At 33.9% G+C, this 11,078-nt stretch overlaps 2 protein-coding genes across 3 annotated transcripts; both read left to right on the top strand.

Moving 5' to 3' along the window:
* The first annotated feature begins 355 nt into the window (after positions 1-355).
* On the top strand, positions 356-1,274 carry LOC132643929 (uncharacterized). Its single transcript, XM_060360464.1, has 4 exons — positions 356-485; positions 724-818; positions 865-992; positions 1,100-1,274. The coding sequence occupies exons 1-4, from the start codon at positions 356-358 to the stop codon at positions 1,272-1,274; spliced, it is 528 nt and encodes a 175-aa protein (XP_060216447.1).
* Positions 1,275-3,552: 2,278 nt separating this feature from the next.
* Positions 3,553-9,226, top strand: LOC132599636 (uncharacterized). 2 transcript variants are annotated; one of them, XM_060312942.1, is made up of 5 exons: positions 3,553-3,727; positions 5,083-5,156; positions 5,251-5,980; positions 6,178-6,720; positions 9,092-9,226. In XM_060312942.1, the coding sequence occupies exons 2-5, from the start codon at positions 5,140-5,142 to the stop codon at positions 9,188-9,190; spliced, it is 1,389 nt and encodes a 462-aa protein (XP_060168925.1). In that variant the 5' UTR covers positions 3,553-3,727; positions 5,083-5,139; the 3' UTR covers positions 9,191-9,226. The 2 variants fall into 2 exon arrangements, with proteins under 2 accessions (XP_060168925.1, XP_060168924.1); XM_060312941.1 differs by lacking the exon at positions 5,083-5,156 and having other exon boundaries at positions 3,553-3,722.
* The last annotated feature ends 1,852 nt before the right edge of the window (positions 9,227-11,078 follow it).

The following is an 11,078-nucleotide window of genomic DNA, read 5'->3' as shown; positions in this document are numbered from 1 at the left end:
AAAATGGACTGAGTTAAATGAGCGGATCAAAATGGGCTGTGCTAATAACTTGGGCAAATTTAGCTATGGATTGGACAAGCAAATCTTTGTTGAAACTGACTTTACTTTCGTCCTGTCTTGTGCTTTTGTCTAGAAAACTTGATGCGTTGCTCATTGAGTAGAATTGTTAATTATATTATTCCATGGCAATAAAGATTTTTTATTACATGAATGTTTAAAATTATTTCCTTGGCTATAGACTTGTTTCGATATATATATATATATATATTTTTTTTTTTTTAAATTATTCAAAATTTCCTGAACTGTTCATGAACATGGGATAGGAAAATGATCATTCATCCTGATGGAAATAAAGATGGACAAGGCCATATATCCGCACACTTGGCCATCATCGACAAGCTCCCTTCAAGCTGATTGGGAGGTGAATGCCTCATTTAGCTTCTTGATATTTGATCAGATTCATGACAACTATAATCTATTGAGAGGTATAGTTTTCTTTTCCTCTTGATGTAACATGTCTTGTTTTCCATGTTACAAGTCCCAATTTCGGCCGACGGTTACTTGTACATCTTTCATGACCCGATTCTCTAGAAGTACTTTTTTATTTTCAGTGTATAGAAGCAAGCTAATTTCATATATAAATAGAAACTTTCGATTTAAGTAGGCAGTAAATTGATACTATGTCAGATACACTTGCTAGGACTATATTTATTTTTGATGCAGAGATGGAGCGGCGTTTCCGCAATATCCAGACTGAATGGGGTTTCTCAATTTGTATATCTCATGCAACATTCAAAGATCCCTCTAGTGGTTACCTTGTTAATGACAAATGTATCTTTGGAGTTATATGTCATCAATAACCAGGGAATAGGTGAATGTTTGTCCTCATTGAATGACATTGAGCCTTATAAGCACGAAAGGAAGATTTCTGAATTCACAAAATTAAAGAATGAAGTGTGTTCTAAAGAGTTTACTGTTGGGGATTGTAAATGGTATATTGATCATGTCTTTTTAACCATCATATCAGTTCTTACTCACTTTTCCTCCAGTGTTTTTTCTTTGTAGTGTAAATACAGTTTGGTGTGTTTGGAATATGCAGGAAACTTTCGTTATATCCTAAAGGTAATAGTGGACAAAATGGCCAGAACATCTCCGTCTTTCTTGAATCAGTTGATGCTGAAAGATTTGACTGCCAAAAAAAGGTGAACTCAATGATCCTAAAAAGGGCTTCCTTGTTGATGATTGCTGCATTGTGCAAGCTGATGTTTCTGTAGTTGGTGTTGTCAATTGGTTAACTTAATCCTTAGCTTGGAGTTTGATTCAACAAGATTTAACGGGCCGGAATTCTTGAACAATGTTCCTTAATTTTGCTTGAAACATCTCTCTGTTTCCTTTGGCTGCACAGAATTGATATCTTGTCATTTAAACTTGATCATTTTACTGGTGCCATTTTTTAATTTTGTCATGCCATGTTGACTTGTAGTAATATACTAGAAGTGAGGCTACCCATGAGTGCAGCTAATGTGTCTGGAACATATAGCCAAAGCACTCAATATATTATGCATTTCAGCAGTTCTACTCTCACAATCCGAACTTGGGCTGTGACTTGATGCATAGGATTTATTATATACCAAGCCTTTCCATATCCTACGGAAAATTTGGCAGAATGTTTTGCTGATTTTGGACCATTTTTTTTTTCATATTATGAACTAGTCTCAACATTATATCTATTGTACTAAACTTTTCTAACAAGACATATGTAGCATAACAGTAGTTGATCATTGTCATCCTTTATATCATATTATATTCATACAATCTCATAAGGGTTTGGTATAATCTTTACATAACGTAAGATCTTACTAAAAATTTTGAGTTCTACCCTCCTGGCCATGACTAACGGGGCAACTGTAGAAGTCAAAATACATGTTAAGCTGCAGGGCTCACCTAAATTATCAAGCTCTAAACCTGAGGAGTTGTGTCGCCCCTTTGTATCAACAGGAAGAGCTGGAAGCAACTTGAATTTGTATGATGAATAGCTTTTTTTTGTTGGGAGGGCACTTCTTTCATGTAATGGACCAGCATTGCCTCCATAAATTGGAGATGATCAGTCGTGCTGAAATCAGAGCGGACAATGCTTGCTGGTTTCTGCCTGGAGAAAATTTAAGCAGATCCTTAAATTGGAAGAACTTCGTAAATATATCTTCAGTATGGAAATGGAAAGAATCAAATTCGAGCAAGTTTCCAATTCAATTTTAAAAAAAAAATTGGTCAAACTTTTTTCAATCCAAAGTGTTTCACACGCTAATCCAATCCATCATCTGTAGGACTATTTCTTAGAAATCACAAAAAGGGTCTATTTGGCATTGGACTTTTAAATCGGTTCATAACCTTTCGGGCACAACCAATCACTATTCGAACTCCCTTTACTTGTAGGAGTACATCTTGGATTTGTCAATGGCATTTCAAGCACATCTATGCTTTAATACTGATACATCATTCAGCGAGTATACCAAGTCCTCTGTTAGGAACTCAGTCTCATTGTAAATTAACAATTTTAATGGAGTATGAGACAAGGTTCCACACACCAAGAAATTGCTTCCGAAATATCGCACATGAATTTCCCTTTCTAGGAAAAGATGCATAGATTCTTCAAAGATCTGGGGTACTTAATGGGAGCATGATTTCTTATTGAGTGAATAGGTTAAAACAAATCTAAACTCTTACTTTGCGAGTTTCATGCTAGTTACCATTACAAACCTAAACTATCAATTAGAGGACCAACTTGCGCCTCTATGTCATTATCTCTTAATAAAATTATATACACACATGTGGGCATAGCAACAAATGAAGAGTGTCTCTAATAGTATTTTGTACCCACCGTCCCAACCTGATTTAAATTAGGGAAACTTGCACTTTTAGTCCCTCGAGTATTAATTAATTCTAATGGTCTTTGTGATATTTATTTAAGTACCTTTAACCTCCAATCAATTGGAATGTGCATTTTTATTCCTCTACTTTTGAAATTTAATAAATTTATCAAATTATTAATTTTTACAGCACATAATTACCCATGAGTTATTATATTATATTACTACACCATATTTTAGGCCTGAGGATATAATTCAAAAAATAGTCTGATATAATATATTTACATGAGCACCTAGGGGTATGGTCTAATGGTCAATGAAGTGAGTTGAATACCATGAGGTCTTCAATTCCCAGCAGAGACAAAAACACTAAGTGATTTCTTTCAATCTGTTCTAACCTTGGTGAACAGACTTACCTGGTACCTCTGGCATCACAGTTATAAGAAGAAAAAAAAAACATATTTACATGCTATAACGAGACTAAAATTATACGTTTTAATTAATTAAATATTAAGTGCATTTAGCCATATTTCACGAGAACTAAAATTAGAAATAACCAATTTTGAGACCAAAAGTTATATTATCCCTTTTAGCATATTAGATCCGCCTCTAGTGCTAACTACACGATTACTACGGTGCATCCATAACAAACTCTTGACTGAGCTAATGATTTTGTATACTTTTGTATCTCAAAATCTGCAAAATTGAACTTTTTTGCTTCTTCTTGATTTAAAGTTCAAAAGCTCCTTGTTATAGATTGCATGAAGATGTGTGACAAAGAGATGGAATGATGATGGCTTCGAACAATGGAATGAAATTGAAATTATTTGCCTCCACTGTATCACTTCTTCCCCTGTCTGGTTACACCCTCTCTTTCTATCACTATGTTTCTAAAGTTTTATTATTTTCTTTTATTTACTTAATTCTAATAAAGACTACAATTGGAAATTAGCCATAGCTTTAGGATTGGATATGCATGCAACTTTTTTTTTTTTTTTTTTTTTTTTGGGAATATGCATGCAACTTACCCAAAAGCTTGAGGGGTCGTTTGGTATGATGGATAAGCAAAAATAGTCCTGGGATAAAAATTTAGTACCATCTTATTCCACGTTTGGTTGGGATAAAACCATGGGATAACTAATCCCGGGATTAGTTATCCCAGGGACGGATGCAGTCAAGGCCCAGGGTGTTCACCCGAACACCCTCGGCAAAAAGTTACAGTGTATATTTAGGGTCAATTTTCTGTATTCATGTACATATATTGACTTTTGAACACCCTGAACAAATGCAAAAATTGGTTCATTTGTTTTTCCGAACACCCTGATTGAAAATCCTAGATCCGCCACTGAGTTATCCAGATATTAGAGTGTTATTTTATCCCACATAGAGGGTGGAATAACAATCCCGGGATAAATTATTGCCCAACCAAACAAGCCCTGAGAGTTTAAAATTTTATGCATTGACGTTATAAAAAATATTTGCATAATGAGGTCACTTATGAGGCCAGTAATTATAAGCAAAGTTGTAGGATAAGTATTGACTAGTAGTGATAAAAATAGTGACTAAATTGCTACATGTTAAAAGATAATGAGAATATAAAAATCTTTATATTGTTAGTGTATATTTAAATGTAAGTGCTTCAATATCTCCTAACATTCAAACACACAATATATAATACTTGAAAAGAATTTCTCTTGATGGATTTAATTTGTATATACTGACAAGTAAAGATTGTTTGCACTATTAATGTAATTGTGTTTGTATTGATTTCGAGAGTAGTAAATCACAGGGAGTTTAGAAGTCACCAATAATAAAACAGCTTAATTAATTTTGAGTTTAAAATCTATGTAACTATAGTTAAATAGCGTATCTTTTAATACTAACTATTAAGTCAACTAAAAGACAAATACAAGTAATTGATCACAATAAGTGGGATTACTAACTTGGAAAATAAGGCAGGTAATATGATGCAACAGGTTAAAGTACACCAACGGTGTAATTCTTTTATTTTCTTGTTTTTATTTACATTTTCAGCTTATATAAGTTATATACATCAATTATTTACTTTAGAATAATTACATGATCAGTCAATAAAATACTACCAACTCTGAAAAGAAATTGTTTGATTCTCTGCAACATGACAAAATCACATGATCAGTCAATAATAAAAAAAATTGAAGACAGAAAATTAACAAGTAGTACTACTATTTTGTAGCATGCTCTTTGGACTAAGCTACAGACATAAAAGTTTCCGTTTGCTTGTGCTCCAATTATGGCTCAAAAAATCAAGTAATTCTATCTGATTTGCTTACAATCACTTAAATACAATCAAAGAAAAGCTTAGAGTTTCATTTGACAAGTTGTTTGTTACTGGTCTTTGCAGAGTCGTGCTGGTTTCAGGGATTGTTCTTTACTTTGCTTCAATTTTCCTATTCAATGATCCCAATTGTTCTTTACATTCCTCAAGATTTACAAGTACCCCACAATTTGGTCATGATTCTAATCCTACAAATCTTAGCCATCTTCTTTTTGGACTTCTTGGTTCTCAAGAAGCATGGCACTATAGGAAAGAATACATTGAATCATGGTGGAGGCCAAATAAAACGCGCGGTTATCTCTTTCTTGATGTGGCTCCAAAGGGCGACGATCTTTTGCCATGGTCCTCGTTTTCCCCTCCTTATAGAGTATCCGATAACATCACTCAATTACTTGAAGAAACTAAACATGTCGCGCCAACTATGGCTCGTATGGTGCATGGGATAATGGAGGTCTTTAGGGAGGAACACGAAGGCATGAGATGGGTAGTTATGGGAGATGATGATTCAGTATTTTTTGTGGATAATATTGTTGATGTTCTTGTGCAATATGATCACACGAAATACTACTATTTAGGTGGTCAATCAGAGTATTTATTGTCGAATTATTGGTACTCATTTAATCAAGCTTTTGGTGGAGCTGGATTTATTTTGAGTTACCCTTTGGCAAAAGCAATGTCTAAGTATGTAGAAAGTTGCTTGAGGAGATATCCTTTCTTGAGATCTGCTGATCAAATAACTATGGTTTGCATATCTGATGTTGGAGTCACTCTTACTCCTCTTAAAGGTAGTCACCAGGTATGTTTCATTTCTTTCTAACTCTAAAGTTTGTATCGCAAATAGTGATGGCCAAATTAGTATCTGCAAACACTGAACTTCAATATTTACAGATATCGAAATATTATTTATGGCCAAATAGCCGGTTTAACTGCACATAAACTACACTCGTTTTGAATTTACTGACTCTAAATTTTTGCACCTGCCTCTACTTGTAGATAGATTTGCGCGGTGATATATCTGGTTTATTATCGTCCCACCCAAAAGCTCCTTTGATGTCTCTTCACCATCTAGATGCCGCGGACCCTATTTTCCCTTCAATGGACAGACTTCAATCGGTAAGCCACCTTATGAAGGCGGCAAATTTAGATCAATCTCGCCTGTTACAACAAGTTATCTGCTACAACAGGCCTAGCAATTGGTCATTTTCGATTTCATGGGGTTACTCGGTACACATTTATGAGAACATTTTGCCTAGGAGCCATTTACAATTACCTATTGAAACATTTCAACCTTGGGGAGTTACTCCTAAAGACCCTCCATATTACTTGTTAAATACAAGGTTCCCTACAAATGATTCTTGTGAAGCTCCTCATGTTTTCTTCATGGAAAATGTAGAGAAAACAAAGAAAAATGAAATCCTTACTACGTATTCGCGGTCATCGCCTCGAGGATTGTTGGCTTGTTCATACAGTGGTAACCATTCTGCAGATTATATCTCCAAGATTGAAGTCTACTCTCCAAGAAGGAAACGAATAGAGGTAAGGTCTTAATTTCCTGTTTTATTTTGGGCCGAATATATCCCTTAGACTTACTGGTAAATTGTATTTAGACACTCAGATTATGAATGTTCCGATTGAACACATGATAAAGTGGTCTAATTAGACACTTGCGGCTAAAATTGGAAAACTTTATGCCCGTCTTCAAACGCCCATTACGTTGATAAATAAATTATTTAAAATATGTTACCTCCTTTTATTATACGCATCAACCTCAATAAGCCGTAAAATCGCATGCCTGTTTTAATTGATGTTGATGTGTATAATTATTTTTTTGCGCGGATTGCCCTTCTTTTGGGGTGGTCTTTAAATTTTGTCCCTCATATTTGTGGTCTTTAAATTATGTCCCTCATATTGCTGGTCTTTAATTTTTGCCCTTCGCATTGCAACTCTGAGCGTTCACGCAGAAATAATGAGGTTTTGAGTTCGAACCCCCGCTCAAGCATAAATTAAAAAAAAAAATTGCAAGGCAAGGTTTGGGTCGCGTGTATGCCGGACCTGGCATATATTTTTTAAGGAATTATCAAATTTATGCTGGACCCGACATACTCATGCCTTATGGGCAGACTTGACATAAGTATGCCGGGTCCGGCATAATTTTGGTAATTCCTTAACAAGTTTATGCCGGTGGGGGCATACTTTTAATGGGCAAACTTTTATGCCGGACCCGGCATAAACTTGTGAAGGAATTACCAAAGTTATGCCGGACCCGGCATACTTACGCCAAGTCTGCCCATAAGGCATAAGTATGCCGGGTCCGGCATAAGTTTGGTAATTCCTTAACAAGTTTATGCCGGTGGGGGCATACTTTTAATGGGCAGCCGGACCCGGGATAAACTTGTGAAGGAATTACCAAAGTTATGCCGGACCCGGCATACTTATGCCAAGTCTTCCCATAAGGCATAAGTATGTCGGGTCCGGCATAACTTTGGTAATTCCTTCACAAGTGTATGCCGGTGGGGGCATAGCGAAATTTAAACTCTGCCTTGCGACTTTTTTTAAAAAATTTTGACTGTGTCGGGGTTCGAACCTGGAACCCATGGGGTTTAGCCGAAGGGCAAAATTTAAAGATTTCAAATATGAGGGGCAAAATTTAAAGACCACCCCAAAAGAAGGGCAATTCTGCGAATTGCCCGTGTATAATCAAAGGAAGTGGCATAATAAGTAGAGCTGTCAATATGGGCTTGGCCCGCGAGGCCGGCTCAACCCAACCTTTTATTTAAATAGCGTTGGGCTAAGATTTCTTTGGCCCATATAGAAGTGAGGTCAAAAGCCCAGTCTCTCTTGGCTCGCCGGCTTCAAGGGTTGGGCTGAGGCCAGCCCTTAAGGCCAAAAAAGAATAATTAATTCATTAATTTAAAAAAATATAAGTAAATTAAACAAAAAGATAAAAAGTAAATTAGAAACTGGAGTAATACTTTTTAGTCTTAGAATTTATATTATGTTTAATTTATTTTGAACGTGATCTGAACTAGTGATTAAAAATAATAATTTATATCTATTCTCTTGAATTTTTTCTTCTATGATATGGATTTGCGCAAGAATGGGTGGTAGAACATTTTATTTCATATTGCAAAAGTTTCTTCTATTTCATATTGCAAAAGTTTCATATTCAAATTGTACCAAAAATTACTTAGAAAATATTATTTCGAAAGACGAAAAAACTTAAAAGGTTGGCCCGTCCTAGCGCGAGGCCCGCCTAGGGCTGGGGCAGCCCATTTTGACACCTCTAATGATGAGACTACGTGATGGACATTTTAGAACATGCGTAAATATTTTTTCAAAACTTAGGTGGAAGTGTCTAATAGGAACATTTTATCATACTTTAGGTGTTCAACTGGAAGATATCATAAGTTGAATATTTAAATGATAGCTACTGACAACTTTAAGGGGCCGTTCGATGTATCCAACTTTTATTTTATTTGTAATATCTCTAAATTGCTCGGACTCTCTAGAAAAGTTGTCGTACCCGTGTCGGATCCTCTAAATATACACTACTTTTGGAGGATCTCACAAACACCTGTCGATATTTTTGAAGAGTCCGAGTGACATAGATCTCTAGACCATGAAAGATGCTTTTATGATCTGGTAAACAGAGATACGTACAGTGTTTGTATTTACGTTTTAAGATTTATAGGCTGCCTCATTTTGTCCGCAACTTAATTACAAAATATAACCAACGATGTCCTCTTCTTATAGGCATTGATTGGATAAAATAGTACAGGGTCACCAGTTTGAAATATTGATTTTCATATGTTTTGCTTAATGTAATTAGAAAAAGAAGGTTTTCTATTAAATTTGCTTTCTTGAATTTTGTGACGATTGTTTATTCTTCTTCCTTTTTTACTTTCAGATGGACAGATGCGAGTGTTGTGACGTGATGCACAAAAGAGGCACCAACAAGGCAAAGGTTAAACTCAGGGAATGTCATATGGATGAGATAATTGCTTAGTGAAATATTTTAACCTTTTTCTTTTCTCTTTTTTTTGGGGGGGCGGGGGGGGGGGGGGGCAGCGTGGGGGAGGGTGGTGTTGGGGGGGGGGTGTGGTTGGGGATTAGATAGTTATTACTATTTCCTTGGGTCCATCAATTTTAACCATTGCTGTATTTATGTTGATTACATTAATTCCACTATCTTCAAATTAGATATTTTAATTTGAATTTTCGGAGTTATTAAAAGATAAACTGAGTGATAATAATGTTTAGCAGTAGTCATTGAAAAGAACAGATATACTCCTTCCGTCTCAATTTATGTGACATAGTTCCGATTGTGAGAGACAAACTTCTTTATTTCGATCGTGAATTCAAACATACAATCTTGGAAAATTACAACTACATACCATTTCGTCATCTAGTTTAAAAAATGTACACAGTGTACAGTCAAACCTCTCTATAACATCATTGGGTCCGAAAGTTTTTAGCTGTTATACACCTATAACAACATTTGCCATTTAAATAATAGTTGGCTGTTATAGGCAAAAAAGATGCATAAAATCTATTTTTTTATTTTTAATGTTGTAAAAAATAACATATTATTTAAATTTTAAATCTCAAAAATATGAATGTTTCACTATGAGCCTGTTTGGAAAGCCACCTGGTAATTGGAATTGGTGTAATTACTACCCTAGTAATTACACAGCCTAGTAATTACAATGACCTGTTTGTTTGTCATAATGTAATTACAGTGTAATTAAAAGCGTGTTGTTTGGTTGTACAAGTGTAATTACGCAGTTAGTTTAATTTAAAAATAACATTTGATTATAAAAAATTTAAAATTAATATTTAAAAAATATGTGCCTTTATAAATGATATTAAATTAGTTATTTAATAATACATGTTTCTTGAAAATATGTTAATTAATAATTATATATTTGTAACTAATATTGTAAAAAATAATTGATATATAATTTCAAATTAATAATATTTTTATTTTAATTGATTATAAAATGTAAAAGCATACCTTTTTTTGTGAGAACATCATGGGATTGGATGTTTGACAAAAAAAGAATATTTATAAATATAATGCCATAACATTATTCAAATGTTTGACAATAATTCTATCAACTGTAAGTGAAAAATAAACAACATACAATGTGAAATAACAAGTCAATAGTACTTAAGCAAATATTTTTAAATTGAAAAATATAACCCAACTTAAAATCCAAAAGAAAAAAATTTAACATAATACTCTTATGTCAAATTCCTACATTACATAAGTAAGTTTCAACGTAACATAAGTAAACACTCCTATAATTCCAAAGAAAGGAAAAATATAAGTCTATAACCTTATCCACAACGAAATTCTACTTTAATAACGTCACTCATTATATGCCAAGTTTGTTAATGACTTATTCTTTCTAATATTAAGAGACGTGGTTTCAAAAATTAGAATATTAACACGGTTATGCTAAATGAATAAAATAAAAAAAATACGAGCAATTACATGGAACCACAAAAAGTAAATGTTGGAAATGAGAAGAAAGGAAATGAAATATAAATACTTAAAAAGAAAAATATTTTTTTAAAAAAAATAATAATAAAAAAGTAAAAATAAAAAAGAAATTAAATAATAGAAATAAAAAATAAATTAGAAAAGAAAAGAAAATAAATTAAAATAAATAAATAATAGAAATAAAAATAAATTAAAAAAGAAAATAAATAAAAATAAAATTAAAAAGAAATAAACGAAAAGGTAACCCTGTAATTACAGGGTGTAATTACACCCAATTCTCAGCCCCCTCCCCCCCCCCCCCCCCCCCCCCCCCCCTTGAGAATTGGAGAGTGTAATTACACCCTTTCAATTACACCCAATTCTCACCTAACTGTGTAATTATCTGGTC

This window comes from Lycium barbarum, chromosome 6, assembly GCF_019175385.1.
Source record: "Lycium barbarum isolate Lr01 chromosome 6, ASM1917538v2, whole genome shotgun sequence".
NCBI lineage: Eukaryota > Viridiplantae > Streptophyta > Magnoliopsida > Solanales > Solanaceae > Lycium > Lycium barbarum.
The sequence above is the reverse complement of the archived record's forward strand: the minus strand, read 5'-3'. Positions and strand labels throughout refer to the sequence as shown.

What these genes read in the sequence shown, in the direction of transcription:
- LOC132643929 (XM_060360464.1), top strand. Translation starts at nt 356, where the DNA reads ATGGACAAGGCCATATATCCGCACACTTGGCCATCATCGACAAGCTCC. An exon ending in ATCCCTCTAGTGGTTACCTT is followed by an intron (nt 819 to 864) that starts GTTAATGACAAA and finishes ATCAATAACCAG; the next exon opens with GGAATAGGTGAATGTTTGTC. An exon ending in ACTGTTGGGGATTGTAAATG is followed by an intron (nt 993 to 1,099) that starts GTATATTGATCA and finishes TGGAATATGCAG; the next exon opens with GAAACTTTCGTTATATCCTA.
- LOC132599636 (XM_060312941.1), top strand. Translation starts at nt 3,655, where the DNA reads ATGATGATGGCTTCGAACAATGGAATGAAATTGAAATTATTTGCCTCC. An exon ending in CTCTTAAAGGTAGTCACCAG is followed by an intron (nt 5,981 to 6,177) that starts GTATGTTTCATT and finishes CTCTACTTGTAG; the next exon opens with ATAGATTTGCGCGGTGATAT. An exon ending in CAAGAAGGAAACGAATAGAG is followed by an intron (nt 6,721 to 9,091) that starts GTAAGGTCTTAA and finishes TTTTACTTTCAG; the next exon opens with ATGGACAGATGCGAGTGTTG.